Source organism: Rhizophagus irregularis, chromosome 28 (genome assembly GCF_026210795.1).
Source record: "Rhizophagus irregularis chromosome 28, complete sequence".
Lineage (NCBI taxonomy): Eukaryota > Fungi > Glomeromycota > Glomeromycetes > Glomerales > Glomeraceae > Rhizophagus > Rhizophagus irregularis.
The window spans coordinates 1,854,473-1,875,476 of NC_089456.1; the positions used below are offsets into that span (position 1 = coordinate 1,854,473).

Here is a 21,004-nt window from a genome sequence, read left to right on the forward strand (position 1 = left end):
TAATCGATTCCAAACTCTAAAAGTAATTTCACTAAAAAGCAGACCGACCCAAATTGAACTGCTTTAGATTGAAATTTAGTTCGAACTCCTTATATTGATATATATATTTTTCTTAAATGACACGTAAATAGACATTATTGGTTATTTTTTGGCGTTCGACCAAAAAACCCCAAAAAAATTGGGCTAAAAGTTCAGAAAATGGTTGCGTACAAACTGATCAACCCAGACTGAAAAATGCGATGAACTGGGCTAATGTGATACAGTACCTCTATTAATAATTGCAATTTTAATACCGAACAAACAATCTAAGGCATACATTCATGTACAAAATTTTGGTATCAGATGTATAAATATCAATTAATCCCCTAAATTACGTCAATATTAACTAATTTTAATATTTCACAATATGAAATACTATTTGTTGTATAATACAATGCAAAAATACTTAAAGTCAATAAAAGGAAATTGTATTTCACTAACCTTTAATATTAGCACACATGTACCAGGTTAGTGGCGCAGCAATTTGAAAAAATAGTAATGACAACTTTTCCTTTTGGCACAGAACTTTCAAAATTACATATTAGATGTATTTTCATTTGCTCTATAAAATTTACTTAGAAATGGAAGAAGGTTTTGGATACAGTTTTTGACTTTACATATAAATAATTGATTTTGCCGTCTTTTCCAAAATGGATTTATCGAAAAAACAGTTTTTGTTAAATAACTCGAAAACGGCCTTCTAAACCACCTGTATATTCTCTAAGTAAATTTGCAGAACAGCTAAAATTACACCTAATACCTAAATTTAAAAGTTATATAATAGGAACATTTTCTTTATTTTTGTAATTTTTTTGTTGCGCCACCTGGCACACAACTCAGTGTGCCTATTATTTATTAATGATTTTCAGATTCGTTTCGTAATAACCACATATTACGAAGTGGGTTAATATGATCATTACCTAATTTACTGATCTATATAAATTTCCAATAATAAATAAATACATTAAATATTTATTACGTATAATTAGAACTTTTTTTCTTAATATCATAAGCATCGACTAGATAAAGATGCATGATAGTTTTCGTTTATTATTTCCATTATTAAGCAATTTCTCTTTTTTCTGAATTTCAATCCTAAGTTGGATTATCTCTGCTTCAAGTTGATTACTTCCTAAAGTTAATATGTCTATTTTATCGCGATATTCAGTTATTATCTTTTTATTATCTTCATTCATTTTTTCTATTTCTTCAAATTTATATTTATATTCTTCAATGGTACAATCTTTTTCTTTAATGAAACGTTGTCTCATTTCTTCTTGTGATTTTTTTTGTTGTTCAATATTTGTTTGTAATTCTAATATTTTTTTATTTGCATTTGTTTCATATGCGTCACGTTCACGTTTCAACGCTTCAATTTCTAAACGAAGTATTTCTTCGCGTGCTTCAGTTTCTAACCGTAATCTATCAGCTTCTTCTTTGGCATACATTGTTTCTGCCGTTGATGTTGCGCCTACTTGTGTTACATGATTAATTGCAAGCGGATATTGATTTTTTTTATATGAGGCAAATATTTTAGTAGCCTCGGGAGATTTTTTCATCGATTCATTATAATCTGATTCAAATAATCCTAATGCCTCTTGAAATTCTTCAATATCCTATTTAAAAAGTATATGATAATTATCATTTACATTTGTATAATAAAATAAAAAAAATTATTTTAATAATACCTTAAATGATTTATTTTCATTGTCATTTAATCCAATCCCTATATATTTTTCCCATAATACTTTTGCAATATTTTCATTATAAATCGTTAATTCTTTAGAATTTTTCTCCATTAATTCCTCTTTAAATTTGAACATTTCTTTATTCAGTTGAACGGCAAAATTACTTATTTGTGTGGGTCTCCCAATTATTTTTGCAAAAAATATTTTATTGACCTCTGAAATATATTCATGATGCATCCTTTCAAATTCTTCCCATAACATTGGTAATTTTCCTTCTTCGTTTATCAGAGTGTTCATTCTTTCTTTATATTTTTCTACAGATTCCTTTATCGCTTCTTGTGCAACAAATTGAACAATGAATTCATATTCAGAAGGAATAGAGAGAAGAATCGAAGTTTCCGAAATATTCATACGTTCAACTATATTTTCTAAGAATTTTACAAATGATATTCCTTGCATAGTGGAAGAACCTATGTATTTTAAAGGAAGCTGCGAATAAATGGATTTTACAGCTTTTACAACTTCTTCAACAAATTCTTCGTCGAGATCATCAGTTTTGACATTTTCCATATGTTGCAACAATTTTTTTCTGCATCCCGGTTGCTGAAAATTAAGTATTAAATTTTTTAGAAATAAATCATTATTTAATTTCAATTTCAATTTCTCACCGATAATCTGAAAAAAAGTAGAAAATAAAAAAAAAATTAAGATAAAATAATGATAGCATAAAAAACAAACTAATAATCTTATTTACCCATAAACGTCAAAATCACAAAAGAATCGTCGGATAGCCGCAGCAGCTACAATTTAAAAAATAAAATATGTTAATATTTGATTATAATTCATTAATTCAATCAAATTTCTTTAATTATTAGTTCACCATCAGTATTTATATGATTCATTTGTTTCAAAAAATAGTCTTTAAAACTATCCGGGGTTTCAAGATTAAAATCACGCAATAAAATGACAAGTCTTGGTAAAAAATCTCCATATTCCGGTTCTTTGATAAAATTGCTTAAATCTGTCATTAAATGCAATTTCCCTATGTGTTCTCTACCAACAACTCCATTAATATTATATACGAAGGTTGAAGAAATAACTAAACATAAAATAAATAATTTCGTGGCCCAATTTTCATCCTGTGAGGGATCATCGATCCCTTCGCTATCCAAAACAAGGACACGTTTTTGAATAGTTTTACCATTAGGTTGTTCACTTGTTAATTTGAAAGGAGGAGACCACATATATATTCCACGTGTACATCCTTCCACGTTTGCCCCTAGGTCAAAACCATCATGACGTCCATGCAATACATTTGCAAACCAAGATTTACCACGACGAAAAGAACCAACTGAAGGAGCAATATAATTAGTAATAATTATAGAATTTCACTAAAGTAAGTTTAATGAAATACGTTATTTACTGACAGAAATTATAGCAAGAGGTTCGTTAATTTCCCGAAGAATATTTAATGCTTCCGGATTAAGAAGAATTTGACCAAATTTTTCATTTTCGGATTTTTCACTATAACTTAATAATTGAATTGGCGAACCTTCACGAAATTCAATTCCTTTTCCAAACCTATTGCCTTGTTCCGTGGATTCATCACTTATTATGTTATTTAAGGGTGAACTTTGAGTCATGATTTACATGTTCTACAACTTACACCCTATATTATTTAAATAATTTTTTAAACAAAGAATTTAGTTAGTTTAAATTATACGTAAATATTATGTTCTACATCAAAAAGCTTTGAATTTATTTTTTTATTTGTGTAACAGGCTTTTTTGTATTAACAAGACTTACCTTATTAATAATCGTGTACAATCACTTCCAAATTAGTCTTTATTCTCTGCCTAATAAAAGTAAGTTGGTACATTTTCTAATGCATATTACTTTGTTCTTTTCATGCTTTATAATAAAATCACTTCTCACTTTTTATGGTTGTGATACACACAATTAAGAGAACAAATAAAAATAAGTCTATGGAATTTACTTTATATAATGACGATTCTTATTTTTTTTTTAATCATGCCATTTAAAATTCTGCGATGTCAAAAGAAAAAATAGGCAATAAGTTTGGAAAAGGAATTGAATTTCGTGAAGGTTCGCCAATTCAATTATTAAGTTATAGTGAAAAATCCGAAAATGAAAAATTTGGTCAAATTCTTCTTAATCCGGAAGCATTAAATATTCTTCGGGAAATTGACGAACCTCTTGCTATAATTTCTGTCAGTAAATAACGTATTTCATTAAACTTAAATTTAATGATATTTTATAATATTATTAATTATATTTCTCCTTCAGTTGGTTCTTTTTGTCGTGGTAAATCTTATTTTGCAAATGTTTTGCATGGACGTCATGACGGTTTTGACATAGGGTCAAACGTGGAAGGATGTACACGTGGAATATATATATGGGCTCCTCCTTTCAAATTAACAAGTGAACAACCTAATGGTAAAACTATTCAAAAACGTGTCCTTGTTTTGGATAGCGAAGGGATCGATGATCCCTCACAGGATGAAAATTGGACCATGAAATTATTTATTTTATGTTTAGTTATTTCTTCGACCTTCGTATATAATATTAATGGAATTGTTAACAGGGAGGATATAGGAAAACTGCATTTAATGACAGATTTAAGTAAATTCATTCAAGAACCGAAGGATGAAGATTTTTTACCAAGATTAGTTATTTTATTGCGTGATTTTGTGCTTGAAAATCCTGGAAATTTTAAGGACTATTTTTTGAAACAATTGAATAATATCAATACTGGAGGTGAATTAAAAATGAAAGAAATATCAATTATTAATAAATATTAACAAAGTTTTAATTTTTTTTTTTCAAATTGTAGCCGCTAAAGCCATTCGTGAATCCTTTCATGATTTTGATGTTTACGGGTAAGTCTTAATTTAATTTTATGCTATCATTAAAATTATTTTTCTCACTTTATTTAAATATATTTTTTTAGTTTATCTGTAAGTATTGGAAAATTTTTGTAATCATATTGTCTACCATATAAGTTCATTTTAACGTTCATGTCACCTTTAGCCTCCAGAATGTAAAAAAAAATGTTACAACATATGGAAGAAGCCAAAACAAATGAACTCGATGAAGAATTTGTTGAAGAAGTAGTTAATGCAGTAAAATCAATTTACTCTCAGCTTCCTTTAAAATACATAAGTTCTTCCGTTATGAAAGGAATATCATTTGCAAAATTCCTAGAAGACGTCGTTGAATGTATGAATAGTTCAGAAACTTCGATTCTTCTCTCAATCCCTGACGAATATGAATCCATCATAAGGTCTATTGTGCAAGAGTTAATAAAAGAATCTATAGAGAAATATGAAGAAAGAATGAACAATCTCATGAATGAAGAAGTAAAATTACCAATGCTATGGGAAGAATTTGAAAATATGCATAAGTACATTTTGGAAGTTAATAAAATATTTTTTGAAAAAATAATTGGAAGCCCTTTACAAATAGGAAGGTTTTCAGAACAACTAATTAAAGAAACATCTAAATCTAAAGAAGAGTTTGTGAAAAAGAATTCTAAAGAATTAATGCATTATAATGAAAATATCACAAAAGAATTTTGGACAAAACATGTTGAGACAAGATTAAATAAAAATTTATTTAAGGTAATTAAATCAATATTTTTTTTTTTTTGATCTATTTTTAAATAAAATTCATAGATTATTTTCTTCAATAGAACAATAAAGAATTCCAAGAAGCATTGAAATTATTTGAATGAGATTATAATAAATCAACGAAGAAATCTCCTGAAGCTACTAAAGTAATTTCTTCATACAAGAAAAATCAATATCTATTTGCAATTAATCATATAACACAATTAGGAAGAATAAACGCAGAACTAGCAAAAGCGATGCATGCGAGAGAAGAAGCTGAGAGATTACGACTAGAAGCATTAGCACGTGAAGAAGTACTTCTTTTAGAAATTGAAGCATTGAAGCGTGAAAAAGAAGAATATGAAAAGAATATAAATAATAAGATATTAGAATTACAAACAAATATTGAACAACAAAATAAACCACAAGGAGAAATGAAACGTCAATTTATTGAGGAACAAAATTCAATTATTAAATTAGTTTATCAATCATTTGATGATTTCCCGAAAAATGAGGAAATTAAAAAATTACGGAAAGGAAATAATGAAATAAAAACTAAAAAAAGGAAAGTTTGTTGTTGTATGTGTGTTATAGTCTAGACTTCTTTATGATAATTCAATTCTGCATTAGTATTAATTATACTTTTTATGTCATTACAAAAATTTGTATATAGTTAGTTAATATTTTTATTACAAATAAAAACTAATTGTAAATAGCTTAAATAGGTCGACCAAGTTACAGAGCTATATATACATTCATCAAAATTACTATTCTATTTCGCTATTTTGTGACACTTCTAAACTTTTCCATAAGGTCTATAAATATAAACTTTATACAATATCATTAAATATTCATTATTTCGCGTTGACAATTATGTAATAATTATTTCACGGGGAACTGGGATATCAATGATTTTCACGGGGCAACTGTGAAAATCAGTGACTCCGTGAAATAAATATAAATATTCCTTCGGGATTAGTTCAAGTTAGGTAATAACACATCCAATTTTCCATTTCGGTTTAGGTTTTTTTATCTGTTTTTCATTTTGTAATTTTTCAATTTCTTTCTTTAATTCGTCATATATTTGCTTAATTGTAACAAAGAGATTATTACTTTCCACAGCGAAGCGTTGTTTCATTTCCTCCTGTGATCTTCTTTGTCATTCGATGTTTGCCTGTAACTCTAATATTTTATTATTGGCATTTCTTTCATATTCTTCACGTTCTTTTTTTAATGTTTCAATCTTTGAACGAAGTCTTTCCTCATTCATACAAATTATTAATTGCGATTTCTTATCCTCTTCTTCTTGTATTGTTTTCGTTAATTCTGCATTTATCTTTCCTAATTGTTTATTGTAATCAACTGCGGCCATATACCGATTCTTGAATAAGGCAATTATTTCATCAGCCTCAGGGGATTTTATCATCAATTCATTGCAATATGATTCAAATAATTTCCACGCTTCTTGAGATTCCTCTTTATACTATTTAATAAACAATAAAATAATTTAAATGTTCTTTATTGAATGAAAAAAAAAGAAAATAATTTACTTAATTACCCTAAATAAATCATTTTTGTCCAATTTTATCTTTATATGCCTTGCCCATGATTTTTTTGCAATTTTTTTGTTAAAAGTTGTTAATTCTTTAGAATTTTCTTCTATAAACCTTTTTTCAGATTTAGATATCTCTCCATTTAATTGTTTGACAAAATTGCTTAGTTGTGCGGGACTTCCAATTATTTTTTCAAAAAACAATTTATTGATCTCTGATTTATATTTAAGATGCATTTTATCAAATTCCTTCCAATGCATTTGTAGTTTTTCCTCCTCATTTCTTAAAGTACTCATACTTTTTTCATATCTATCTATAGATTCTTTTATTGCTTCTTGTGCGACAAATTGAATAATGGATTCATATTCGGAAGTGATTGAGAGAAGAGTCAAAGTTTCTGAACTATTCATACGTTCAATGACGTTTTCCAGGAATTTTACAAATGATATTCCTTGCATAGTGGAAGAACCTATGTATTTTAAAGGAAGCTGGGAGTAAATTGATTCTACTGCATTAACTACTTCTTCAACAAATTCTTCATCAAGTTCGTTTGTTTTGGCTTCTTCCATATGTTGTAACATTTTTTTTTTGCATCCCGGAGGCTAAAGGAAACATGAGCGTTAAATGAACTTATATGGTAGGTAATGTGATTACTTAAATTTTCAATTACTTACTGACAAACTAAATTTTATAAAGAAAGAATATATTTGAATAAAATGAAAAAATAATTTTAATGGATGCATAAAATTAAATTAAGATTTACCCGTAAACATCAAAATCATAAAAAAATTTTTTGATGCCCATAGTAGCTATAGAACAAATTTGAAAAAAAATGAAAAATTTTGATTATAATTTTATAACAAAATTCTACTTTAGCTCACCTTCGGCATTGATTTTCTTCATTTGTTCCAAGAAATAATCTTTGAAGCATGTTGAACTTTCTAAAATAAAATCACGTAATAAAATAACCAACCTTGGTAAAAAATCACCATTTTCTGGTTCTTGAATAAATTTACTCAAATCTGTCATTAAATGTAATTTTCCTATGTCATCTCTACCAAAAATTCCATTAATATTATATACGAAGGTTGAAGATATTACCAAACATAAAATAAATAATTTTGTAGCCCAATTTTCATCCTGTGAAGGATCATCAATCCCTTAACTATCCAAAATAATAACCCGCTTTTGAATAGTCTTACCATCATGTTGTTTACTTATTAATTTGAAAGGGGGAGACCACATGTATATTCCACGTGTACATCCTTCAACTTTTGCATCCAGTGCAAAACCGTCATGATGACCATGCAAAACATTTGCAAACCAAGATTTACCATGACGATAAGAACCAACTGAAGAGGAAATAATATTAGTTAATATAATTTAATTAAATTAAGTTGAATTGAAATATGTTGCTTACCGACTGAAATAATAGCAAGAGGTTCATTAATTTCTTTAATAATATCCAACGCTTTTGGATTAAGAAGAATTTGACCAAATTTTTCATTTTCGGTTTTTTCACTATATCTTAATAATTGAATTGGTGAACCTTCCCGAAATTCAATTTCTCTTCCAAATTTATTGCCCATTTTTATGTCGTGATCGCTGGATGGTGAAGTCATGACTAAATTATATTTTGGTATAAAGCGAATTGTTTATAAATTAATATTTAAATGCAAAATTAGTTAACATATATATAAGCCGAATATTAATAATTCGATCAAAATAATGCAGGTAGGTGTATGATAATTAATAACTAAATAGTCATTTATGAAAGGAAAAAAAATTTTGAGGCGCAGCAACTAAGAGAAAAATGCTGAAATTTGTATCATCATACAAAATCCCTTTTTTCATTTTCTTTACGCCTTGCGCCAAGTCTAACAAAGATAATAATGAATTGTCCTGAATAAATTCATTCTGGCTGCTACAATAAGCAAATTTCATAACAAACTTAATATTTGTGATTGTGATATCACTTATTTTGGACACCTGGCAAAAAATTGGCCAAGAAATCGGAAAAAAGTAAAACACTATTAAAAATTGAACACGTGACATTTAGCCAATCAATCTAACGCCAAATATTTTTTATTATCGATTTATAAGTCTTTCAAACTCATTCCTGATTTGTTTATCATCTGAACTCTGTTTAATTAAGTAATGTCGTGAAAGCTGACATTAATTCTAAAGAAATTTTTTTAAAAAAATGGTTAGATTGTGTAACTATTATTTTATCCAAAGAATTATTATGTGAAAGATAACTATTATGTAGCCTTATAGATTCTCAAGAACCTTCTATGATCAAAAATTGCTTGAAATAATCGATAATAGATGAACAAAATAAAATAAAAAAATAATTTATGCATACTGTTAATAATCTTTTTAGCATTTTCTCTATTTCACTGTGTTTGTTATAATTCAAAAGTAATACAACAATTGTATGTATTAGAAACGGTAAGTTTCAATCATTTTGTTCATTTCTTGTTTTATTCAGAAAATTTTTTTATAGAATTCGAAGATTTTGCTACTAAGATATTATATACTGTATATTTATCATGTAATTTAGGATAATGAATCAGATTTTTTTTTTAGCCTAGTGCATTTTTAGTTGGTACGTTGCTTTTTGTAATTTTTTCAAATTCATTGTTTAAATTAATAATATATAAAAGAGTACAATCTAGACATTTTAGCACTGCATACAGTACCCAAAAAAAGTCAGCTTAAATTGAATAGTTCAGGGTACTACTTAAAGGGATACATTTTCAAAGGGATACTGTATGCAGCGCTCTACGGTAGTAAATCTTTTATAGAAAACGTTACAGATCATCCATGCATAATATGCAAGTACGCCAGACTTTGAAAAAGATTTTAGTTTGTACAACTTGCGTAGCGAATGATTCTTGAAATAATCATGAGAATTTTCTTTTATATAAATAATCATGTAAAAGATAAACAGCGTAAAACAAAATTTAAAAGTTGATTATCACATGAGATAATGGCGCAAAACTTGCCATCTCAGAAAATACACACTACAGAAATCACAGCTGTTACTATCTCTCAGGATGGCAAATTTATCACTAGTTTTAGTAAATTAGATGAGATAGTTGCATTATGGAATTATCCTACTGGCTTAAATACTCCCGTCACTCTCGAACTGAATTATCTTAAAAAAAATAAAAAGGTTGATATTAAAATGATAATTGATACCAAAAATAAAGTTACTTGCGAGTTTGATCTGACCATGTCTAAGAAGCTATTGTATGATAATCACCTGTTTATTATCTTATATTCATCAGAATGTGATAAGCCCATGATTTTGGATGATGAAATGGAATATTTTTCACCAGATTGCTTGAAAGACGTTTTTGGCCGCGCTGAGTTTCTTGCTGATGGAGAAATGCTTGGTATCTATAATAAAGAAACTATTCACATTATTTCTATTAAGTCCTGGCCTTAGATATTGCTCTGTCGTATTTGTATACAAAATAATGATTTTCAAGTATTCACTCTCAACCCTTTAACAAATAAAAACTACGCCATCTTTCGCCAGTGGGAACCGCATAACATTTTTGATGTAATTGATATTGATACCGGCAAATGTTATTTGCGTATCATGCCCGCGCAAGGTGAGACAACGTATAAAATTAGCAATATGCGTATTTCATCTGCAGGTGATCTCCTTGCTTTTAAGACTAGTTTAGGTGGTTTGCATGTATATGATTTATGTTCAGGTTTAGCTGTAATGAGCAAAAAGTTGATCTTTCCATGTGATTTTCAATTCGTGAATGGTGGTAAGAACTTGCTCATAATTAACTTTGACAAAAAAAAGGAGCACATTTTAGCTACATTATACAATGCACGCTCGGGAACAGAATTGGCACATGTAGCACTATCACAAAGTAATACAAAAAATGTTCGAATTATTAATGAAGAACAACTTTTAGTTGTTTCATCTAATCTTAATCATAACATCCTTATTGTTGATGAATGGAATTGGATAAATATGTTTCGCAAACAGCCGATTCAATACACAGATGTCTTTACAAGCAATTACAAGGACGATCGCGATTTAATTACTGGATATAAAGTAGAAAAATACCCAAGTTTTTCACCTTCCGTTAAATTAGTGTCTGTATTAAACATATTTGAGAATAAAAATTTCAAACTTTACGTTGAACATCAAATAATTATATGCACATTTATTTTATAGTAGAGATTTTCTGGATGTAAATGTACCACTGGGAAAGCTTGTACTCGATGAAAGTTGCAGCGAATATGTCATAAGCAGCCGTTCATTGCAGATACGATTTGCTAGTGGAGTGAAACTATTTTGCATAGATGAACAAAATATTATTTTAGTATCTTCTCGAATGATTATTTTGTTCTATGCAATAGATAATGATATGCGGAAGTTAGTATGGAGACCACCACATTACTTGTTAAATATTAATAAATTCTCATACCAGTGTATCAACGATTTTTCTAATGGACGTATCCTATGGATTGATATTACTTACGGTGATAGTATGAAAAATTATTATACCATAATACCTCTAGATGTAGCCATAAGTGGCCATGATTTACCTGATGAATGGATGCAACACAGTTGTGAATGCCAGGGGCCAGTAGAATTTTTAAATTTGTTATCCATCAAATTGTATAAACATTGCAATACATTTAATAGCGCAAAGACTATATGCAACCTCATCCGCTATAAAGTAACTCGATATGATGAATATACACCAACTGAAATTTTAGAGGAAATCCTGCAGCATAATCATTATAAACCAACAATTTGGGTTTAATGGTGAAAACCCTTTAACGATTGCCATTCTTGAATTCAAAAGTGTTGAGATTCAACAGTTACTTGATTATTGCATGTACCATTGCATTCATGATGGCCAACCAGGATTTATGTCTATAGTCATTGATGCATTACCAGAACTCGCTAGGCATTACCCAAAAATACTGGACAAACTTATGAAGCAATGTACCTGCGTTAAGATTCCACCAATAATATGGAAGTTGAAACCAGAAAAATACGATTCAATTCATGAAAACCTTTGGGGTGACAAATTTGACGGTTCTGTTTTCATGACAAATTCTAAGAAACATTTCCTAAACACTTTATTTGACAAGTTTGTACATGTTTATTTGTTTTCTTTTAAATTCTATTGGTCATATATTAAATTTGGCTTATTTATTAACTAAGATGGGAGACAATCCCTCAACACTCAGCCACGTACTGCTTCGTACCATTGCCTGGCTTATGCACTTATCTGGAGATCAATTATCCTTGTCATTGGCTTACCATTTTCCTTAACACTTTGATCCCTCTCCACCCGAGTATCTTTGTCAAACTCACACGTCTTCATCCTTTCGAGGCTTTTAAATATTCACCTTTTGAGGCAATTGTAAAATTCAAGTGGCATGCTTTTGCACGATGGCGCTTTTTCCAATTGTTTTTTCTTTATCTCGTTCATTTCGGACTTTTTATCTCTGCAGTCAATACTAATCGTGGACAACTGATGATTGCAAGCATGATCTTAGGAGCAATTCTGATACTTACGTGGATCCAATGATCTATTATACATTATGTGAATGGTATTCGCTTTTTTACTGTATTTGCAACTTATATTGAACTTGCAGCGTTTATTCTTCCTGTAATTACCGGATCCTTAAAGCATGGTGATAATGTCGCACCTTCAGAACTTCAATCTCTTTCAGTCTTGTCCTTATGGATTTTCGTTGCTGCGCAGTTACGTGTCTTCAAAGGTATTGGAGTAATCATTGCTGGTAAGAATTACTCAAAAACAATCTTTAACTAAGGATTTGACAGATCATTAACTTTTATTTGATGATGCAAAGTTGTCGCACATATTTCTAGAAAGATTTTGTGGTTTCTTCTCCTTTTAGCTTTTATTCTGTTCGCCTTCGCTAATTCATTGATGATTTTATTATTGGAAGACCCCAATTTTACAAGCTTTGATAATTCTCTCAAAAATGTCTGGTCAATGTTTTTATGTGATTATGATTCTCTAAAACAATGGACAGATAATCGTTTGGTAGACATATACAAGATCGTTTTTTCATTTAGCACAACAATTATCTTAATGAACATTCTAAGTATGTTGTTACATGTGTACATCTATTCCTTCGTAATACAGTATCTCCTCTAATATTTTTTTCTTTTTTTTGATAGTTGCAATATTGAGCGATACTTATGAGAAAACAATCAATTACGCACGGACTGTATGGGTCATAAAACGAGCAGAAATTATTATTGATATTGAACTTTCATGGATGATGCCATCAGAACGTCAAAATCGGTATGTTCGATAATTCTTACTTTTGAAATGGTACAAAAAAATGTATAATTAATTAAATCTGACTTATTTTACTCAGGAATTATTTTCCGTGGAGTATTATTTATGAAGCTTTTACTGAAGATGTTGACAAATGGTCCAAGAAATCTGATGCTCCAATTCCATGCGAAATGAATGATGAAGTAAAGGATGTAATAGCAAAAATAAGAGATGAAATAGATGAAATAAAAGATGAAATAATAAAGTTTAAAGATGAATTGAAACAATCCCTCTCTGAATTTCAGAAATTTCATACAAAGGTAGTTGAACAAGAAATTAAATAAGTCTATTCTTTATATATACTGTATGTATTTTTAATTTGCTTTGATTTATATATAAAAATAAGAAGTATATTATTTTGTAGTCCTTCTAATTCATTTTGTACTATTTCAATTTTGTCCAAAAAAACTTGCATTGAACGAAGATTTTAAAAAAATTATTTTACCAGTTGATTCCTCTTACTAGAAGTTGGTTTTAAATATTTATCTAACAGTCCACGAAACTGCGAAATTTTCAAATTTCTGAAAATTAGTTATGGAGACGCAAAGTAACTGAAAGATGAATAAAATAATACACAGTCAAAATATATTTGTTTTTCTTTTAGAAATACGTGCATACAGTTTCAAATGTCAATCTATATTTTGATCTGCATAATTTTTATTTTTAACAAATTTCCTCTTTAGCTAGAATATACATTATCCGACTTAAACCTCTGGATTTGAAAAGTAAAATTAGAAAATTTAATTCGTGATCCGTCTCCAAATCAGTGAATTCTACTAATACATTTCGGGGAGTTATTTTTGCAAATTAATTAGCAGGAAATTTAGATAAGAGCAACAGATATAACGGGCAGGAACTGAAATGTGATGTGAACTTACAAAATTAGTAGAAGAAACTGACATTCCAATAGTATCCACCATTCAAAATTAGATATACCGTTCAGAATAAGCAAAATATGATGCAATAAGCTAGACAGCCGGGCATTGCTAAATCTCACCGCAGGTGATTTTCACCGCACTAGCATTAGCAAATATTAATGGGCGGAGTTTCATGACATTTTTAATTCTGCCCAAAATTCTACCCTAATTCTGGTGAGGTGACAATCACCGGCAGTGATATTTTAAAAATAAACTGTGATCGTTATAATTCTTGTAATTGTTTAATATAACGTTTTTAAAGGCCGAAATCCAGCGTTGCTAAAGAAAAAATTTTTAATTCCCTCAGTATTATAAATTTTCTTTTTATTTATTTTTTTTTTTAACTCCAGGCAAATGGGGGGAAATCTACGTTTTCATCATTTTGAGAAAAATGAAATTAACTTATTTGCAAGAAAAAACATTTTGCTTTCGTGCCGTCAGTTAAATTTGGTGGCTAAACTTTTATCCATATCATGTGACTTTACCTTCATCATTACGTCATAATATTGCTAAATAAGTCAATGATCTTCAAATAATCAAATGATTGTCCCTATAGCAGTTATTTGATTTTTTTATTTCGATAATTTATTATGATTATCGGCATACAATATTAAGTGAAAATAGTGTACATTGATGGTTTACACAATATAAGCCAAAAACCTCAAATTTGGTTTTGAGGCCCTTTTTAACTGATGCACGCCCAAATAGTTACACTATTTTTCATATGGGTTGTAATACAAATTTGGCTACTTTCTAGGCAATATCACCAATTTGTATGTTGATTAAACTTATCCCTATAAAAAAGTTGATCCGTTTTTTATATTCCATTTTTTTCGTAAAAGGCTCATGTTTCCGGAATTAGTAACCTAATATCACGCAATTTATCAATTTATTTACATTTTCCATGAATAGATCCGTGAAAGGCTCATTTTTACAGAGTTTTTGCAAAAATAATGGATAAAATTTTTATAGGGGCTTGCAAAACTAATGTATGATGACGCAAATTTATCATACTTCAGAATATTATTCTGTAACATTTTTTTTAAAAAAAAAATTCTGGGCAAATTAGCTCAAAACCATTTAAGGGATAATTAATTTGCAAAAATGATTCCCTGAAAAATATTAGTAGTTTTCACTGGTTCGGAGATGGATCACGAATTAAACGCTTAGTTCCATTGAAAAACGAGATCTCTACAGTCTACTCGCTTATAACGAAGTTGTTAGTTTGGTCAATCAGGCCTTTATTATAAGAAAATTCGTTAACATGATATGAAAATCTGGTAAATTGTATTACGAAAAATGCATGTCACACAAATGTCTTTGAAATAAAATTTGTTATAATAAGAGTCATTTTATACTGGTCATTAATCTCATAGACTTACAGTACATGTACTTCGTTAAACGATATACAGCATTTTGTTAATAATCTTCGGTATAGCGTGATTTCTTTTATTGATACAACATAATAAGAAATTCGTTTAAATCAAATTCGTTGTAGCGAGCGGACTGTATTCTTCGCTCTGTTTTAAACTGTAGCAGATATTAAGCTTTTAGGTTTCCTAAAAGTAATAAGATAATTTTTACCAAATAATGAAATGGTTCTTATTATTTTATTAGAAAATATTTTTATGAGATAGGCATTGGTTAGAACAATAACAGGTGGAAAGTGATGTTATGAATTACAGTATAAATGTTAATTTTTTTAATTTCAATATCATTACTACAACATGATATGTATACAAATAGCAAAAGTGCAGATTAATTAGCGTCTCTTGTATTATTAATTGTGCCCGTAAAGCGGCAAAGAATTTAAAGAAAATAATCACAACGTATACAGCATGAGACTCAAGCAAAAGAAGGTCAGTATTGTCACAATATTATGGCTCTTCAATTAAAAGATACCAACAATGTTTAGAACAAGTGGATTCACTTACCAAATTCAAAATACGTTCCATGAACGTGCAAAACCCAAGAATTATGATACGATCAAATCGACAACTATTTTAACCCCTAATACAAAAACTGACATTTACCATATAAGTGGCCTTTCCAAATGAAAAATGGTCAAATGGGAAAAGAATTTGACTATTCCTCCAGACTGGCTTACAGTAATACATCAGATGATACTAAAGAATTAGAATATCGACCTCAGCTAACCTGCTATGAAAGATACTCACGTTCAAAAAAATTAAAACCTGCTCTTAAGCTCCCTGATGATGGCCAAGTGATAGGTAGGGATTGAATCGGTTTGTTTGTTCTAATTCAGTTCCACATCAGCTCTAATAAATAAAAAAAATGAGCAAAATTTAAGACACAAGTAGAGTATGTGATGATGATTAATCAGAAAATTTTTGATTGGCCTTCAAATGATCATAGTTGGTGTGTGATCGTCAGGTCACTCAGGTGACTCAATTTGAGTCAGTCAGTTCAAAATCGGTTCGAAGTTCAGAATGGTTTTTATGATTAAAAGCAGTTTTAAGCCCAAAAGATCCAGAATATTTTGAATTTAAGATAGATTCCAGAATTGACTTGAGTTGACTAGTTTTGAACCGATTCCATTCCTAGTGGCGGGTCCTTTTTCTGATCTAAGTAAAACATTTATCGTCATTTTTTACTGAAATAATTGTGGATCATTCCATACCTAACAGTATTTACGTATGGCAGCTTCTCAGTTGAAAGAAAAATATGGGTTTTGGTTCCTTTTACCTTAATTGTTATTTTATTATTCTTCTTTTAATACCCTTAGTTAGCCTAGACTCGTTTTCTGAGTGTGAGCTCTTTTTTACAAAGAGTGAACCCTTATGGGTGCGCATTTTTAACTTGCCTCAGTAATTGTATGTAATTATACCACTGGTTGACAATCTACACATGGTTAGTCATAGTGTAAATAAAATAAAAAAGATTAACGTCTCTTATAATCGTAACACAATTCTACGGAATAAGACGGATAATAAAAGCTAAAAAGTTTCTAATATACAATAAATTAAAACTAAATTTAAGCTATTTGTGAAATTTGAACATATATTATTATGTAAATTTTTTTAGCAACGGTATGTGATATAATTGAATAAATGATCGGCAAATGATCATTCATAAAACAGCCGCTATGCTTCGGATAAATCGGATTAAATTAACCGGGTTTATAACATGTTTTCCTGATCAACAAATCCGTAAAAATATATGATGTGATCGGTATTACCTATTAGTAATAAAAATTGAAAATCAACTATCACTTATCTGGTTATGTAAATAAGATATTTGTAAGGCTGCATGTGAATATTTTTAGATATGGAATTAACGAAAAGTAATTAAACATAAATGGAGTAAAATCCCGAAATATTTTGATCAATTCGTTCGATAAAAGATTCTCGATTTTTTTTTCTTATATATATACAAAGTCAAAACACTTTTCTTTTTTCATTATTCGTACTTTCAATCATATTTAATAAAACATGTTCTTAAAATCACTTTTATCTTTTGAAACTTCCACTATGAATTATTTTTTATTATTCATAATTGGATTGGTAACTTACGTCGGTTTATTTTATTATCGTTATTTTACTCGACAAAGTCCATTACCTGGTCCAATTCCTTTACCAATTATTGGTAATGTATTACAATATACTGGAGATGCCGGAAAATTTGTAGAAGCATTACGATTAATTTATGGCGATATATTTGAATTTTATTCGGGAACCAGGAGAGTTGTATGTGTATGCCGATCAGAAATGGCCGGAAAATTGTTTAATTCCCCATTGAGAGTACATTCAAATGATGGCTTGGACGAATATGGCATGAGCAATAAAGGAATTCTTTTTAATAGTGATTATGATAATTGGTCAACTCATCGTCGATTCTTACAAAAAACTATTGCTACACCTCAATCTTCCAAAGAAACGGTCGAATTTACTCAAACTTTATTTCAGGAAATGGAAAAATTATGGAAACGAGTAGATAGTAATGATGGTGATGTTAAAGAAATTGATTTTACTGGATGGTTATCTCGATTTATATTTGAAAATATTTTATTTTTGATGACTAAATTGAGAGCACATGCGCTTACTAATTATTATAATGCGATAAATCCACAAAATAAAGTTGTGGAACCTGAAGGAACTATTCCAAAATCGCATTCTTATATCGAAATCTTTAAAACAGCATTTGAAGGAGCTCATTTCTTTTTGCTCACTCCAAAATTATTAAGGAATTCTCCAGGAATGCGTGAAACAAGAAATCGTTTGTTGAGTAACAAGACTTGGGCGAGTACGAATCTCTTAAAAATTATTGAAGAGCGAAGAACTCAAATTGTAAAATCAAATGAAAAAATCGATAGTAATGATCTTTTAACTAAATTCTTAACCGCTAATGAGAAAATTAGTGATGATGATATTAGAGCTACTATTATGGATCTTCTTTTAGGTGGAACTCTTACAACTGTAAATACATTATCTGCCATCGTTTATTATTTAGGTCATAATCCTAAAGTACAGAAACGTATGGTACAAGAATTGGATGATGTATTGGGAAGTGATCGTGATAGTAACATCACTATTGATCAAGTAACTAAACTCGAATATACTGACGCTATCTTCAAAGAAGGTTTGTAATCTATTGTAATCTATTGTAATCTTATAGTATTTATTGTTGTTATAAGACGGTAATAAATTCTTATTAATCTTTTATATTATATAAATTTAGCTTCCCGTTTATTCCCTACTATACCAGTTAATATACGTACTAACGCGGAACCGAATGAAATTGCGGGATACAAATTCCCGGCCAAAACACAATTTTTGATTGACGTAGAAAGAATTCATCGATCACCCGACTACTGGACTGATCCTGATACGTTCAATCCAGATCGATGGTTAAATAAATCCGACACTAAAATGTACAGTAGTTACTATCAATTTGGAGGTGGTGCACGTGAATGCCCAGGAAAGAAGATGGCTTTGGCTGAAGTGAAAACTTTAATAGCTTTATTATACAGGAATTATGATATAGAATTGGTGGACAAAGTTTCACCATTTAATTATAAGTATGATCTTATTAAGATGGTTCAAGGACTTGAAATTAAAATTAAACCTAGAAATTAAAATTATAAAAAATAAGATCGTTAAGTAGTTATGACATTTTTAAATATTGCTGTATCAAAACTTATAATGAATATTAATTTTCTTTTCTTTTTTTATTTAATAAAAATATTCAATGTATAGAGTAATAATTAAAGGACATTAAATATACAGTACTATTTTTATATAATCGATACAAATATTTGTTGTTATCCATTCTTATATAATCGAAACAAATTTATTTTTATCCATTTTTATATAATCGATACAAATTTATTGTTATCCTATAATTATAAATATGCGCACGAGTAAATACTCGTAAATCATGTCACCCTATTCATATTCGAATTTCTTCTAAATTTGTAATTTTTGTAAATGTAGCAAACATTTCTCAAAATGTAGAAAGACCCTGCATAAACTTTCTGCTATTGTTGATGATCGGCCCACTGAATAGTGCTGGATTATACTTGCCGCCCAAATAAATGGGATGGGAATCCCATCCCAAATTTTTCTTACGATGGCCAGAAATAATGCGATCGGCAAAGCAACAATTCTCCTTTTTGAAATTTGTGCAACGTCACGGGACGTAACGAGGACGGATTGGATTTAATGTATAAATGGGTTGATGTTGTGAGATGCCGATTTGCGTCAGCTGTGCGTCAGGCCTAGTAATGCTGGTCAACCTACTTAAGGCATTAATAATATTGGCAATATCGGGCCGATAATATAGGCCGGCGTCGGTACAACATTTATATTGTTGACACCATATACAGATCACGCTATATAGTTAACAATATCATGTGATCTTCATTTTAATAGTGATAGTCCTTGTAATTGGTTGTTATGCTAATCGTGCTATCCTGGAAGGGAAGGAAAATTTAGTATAGGGTACATTTTTATATTATTGATATTGATATTGATATTGATATTGAGTTGATATTGAGTTCAATATTACGAACAATGGTCGTTATAAAAAAAAAAAAAATTGATCATGGTCTGCAGCATGATCCGAATTGGTTGATCAAAAATCATGAGCTAACCATATATTGACATCAAGGAATTATGAATTGTCAATTGGCTGGCCAAAAATCTGGGAGCTAACTACATATTAACATCAAGGAAATATTTATTATTCGTATAGTACATTGTTCAGGAGGCTAATTTTTGTGATTAATTATAATAGGAATTGAAGGAAATTAAATATAAAGCGAATAACATTCTTAAATGAACCTGATCAAATATAAAAAAAAAATATGTCTGAATTTTATTAAAATATACATATATCCAAATTATATAAAAAATATATATATCCAAAAATATATATATATCTAAATTTTATTTTATTAAAAAATATATATCCGAATTTTATTAAAAAAATATATATCTGAATTTTATTAAAAAATATATATATACCCAAATTTATTAAATTTATTTATTAAAAAACATTATACGAGTTTATTTATTAAAAAAAAGTATTATACAAATTTAGTAATTATTAAAAAACATTATACAAATTTAATTATTAAAATATATATTACATGCATGAATTGATTTATTAAGAAAAATTATATATCCGAATTTATTAAGTTTATTTATTAAAAAAATATTTATTAGTAAAAAATTATAATTAAAAAACATAATACAAACTTAATTATTAACAACATTATATGAATTTAATTATTAAAGAAAAATTATATGATTTACTTATTAAAATATATATTACATGAATTGATTTATTAAAAAC

At 28.9% G+C, this 21,004-nt stretch overlaps 8 protein-coding genes across 8 annotated transcripts; 6 read left to right on the forward strand and 2 right to left on the reverse strand.

The window, feature by feature from the left end:
- Nucleotides 1–1,058: 1,058 nt before the first annotated feature.
- On the reverse strand, nt 1,059–3,370 carry OCT59_019045 (uncharacterized protein; the record flags this gene model as incomplete). Its single annotated transcript, XM_066135772.1, has 6 exons — nt 1,059–1,655; nt 1,728–2,330; nt 2,396–2,402; nt 2,482–2,527; nt 2,608–3,078; nt 3,151–3,370. 6 exons carry the CDS (start codon nt 3,368–3,370, stop codon nt 1,059–1,061), a joined length of 1,944 nt encoding a protein of 647 aa, XP_066005031.1.
- A 408-nt stretch (nt 3,371–3,778) lies between these two features.
- OCT59_019046 (uncharacterized protein) lies at nt 3,779–4,729 on the forward strand (the record flags this gene model as incomplete). The annotated part of the gene is made up of 4 exons (XM_025325525.2): nt 3,779–3,962; nt 4,035–4,505; nt 4,582–4,627; nt 4,699–4,729. The coding sequence occupies 4 exons, from the start codon at nt 3,779–3,781 to the stop codon at nt 4,727–4,729; spliced, it is 732 nt and encodes a 243-aa protein (XP_025180769.2).
- Nucleotides 4,730–4,798: 69 nt separating this feature from the next.
- Nucleotides 4,799–5,955, forward strand: OCT59_019047 (uncharacterized protein; the record flags this gene model as incomplete). Its single annotated transcript, XM_025310595.1, has 2 exons — nt 4,799–5,368; nt 5,503–5,955. The coding sequence occupies 2 exons, from the start codon at nt 4,799–4,801 to the stop codon at nt 5,953–5,955; spliced, it is 1,023 nt and encodes a 340-aa protein (XP_025180768.1).
- Nucleotides 5,956–6,515: 560 nt separating this feature from the next.
- OCT59_019048 (uncharacterized protein) lies at nt 6,516–8,531 on the reverse strand (the record flags this gene model as incomplete). Its single annotated transcript, XM_025331885.1, has 7 exons — nt 6,516–6,839; nt 6,915–7,511; nt 7,584–7,590; nt 7,673–7,718; nt 7,791–8,069; nt 8,112–8,261; nt 8,330–8,531. 7 exons carry the CDS (start codon nt 8,529–8,531, stop codon nt 6,516–6,518), a joined length of 1,605 nt encoding a protein of 534 aa, XP_025180767.1.
- Nucleotides 8,532–9,901: 1,370 nt separating this feature from the next.
- On the forward strand, nt 9,902–10,363 carry OCT59_019049 (uncharacterized protein; the record flags this gene model as incomplete). Its single annotated transcript, XM_066135774.1, has 1 exon — nt 9,902–10,363. One exon carries the CDS (start codon nt 9,902–9,904, stop codon nt 10,361–10,363), a length of 462 nt encoding a protein of 153 aa, XP_066005032.1.
- A 195-nt stretch (nt 10,364–10,558) lies between these two features.
- On the forward strand, nt 10,559–11,711 carry OCT59_019050 (uncharacterized protein; the record flags this gene model as incomplete). The annotated part of the gene is made up of 2 exons (XM_066135775.1): nt 10,559–11,034; nt 11,117–11,711. 2 exons carry the CDS (start codon nt 10,559–10,561, stop codon nt 11,709–11,711), a joined length of 1,071 nt encoding a protein of 356 aa, XP_066005033.1.
- A 1,143-nt stretch (nt 11,712–12,854) lies between these two features.
- OCT59_019051 (uncharacterized protein) lies at nt 12,855–13,555 on the forward strand (the record flags this gene model as incomplete). Its single annotated transcript, XM_025325524.2, has 3 exons — nt 12,855–13,032; nt 13,109–13,235; nt 13,312–13,555. The coding sequence occupies 3 exons, from the start codon at nt 12,855–12,857 to the stop codon at nt 13,553–13,555; spliced, it is 549 nt and encodes a 182-aa protein (XP_025180766.2).
- Nucleotides 13,556–17,640: 4,085 nt separating this feature from the next.
- OCT59_019052 (uncharacterized protein) lies at nt 17,641–19,284 on the forward strand (the record flags this gene model as incomplete). The annotated part of the gene is made up of 2 exons (XM_025316296.2): nt 17,641–18,787; nt 18,887–19,284. The coding sequence occupies 2 exons, from the start codon at nt 17,641–17,643 to the stop codon at nt 19,282–19,284; spliced, it is 1,545 nt and encodes a 514-aa protein (XP_025180765.2).
- Nucleotides 19,285–21,004: the final 1,720 nt, after the last annotated feature.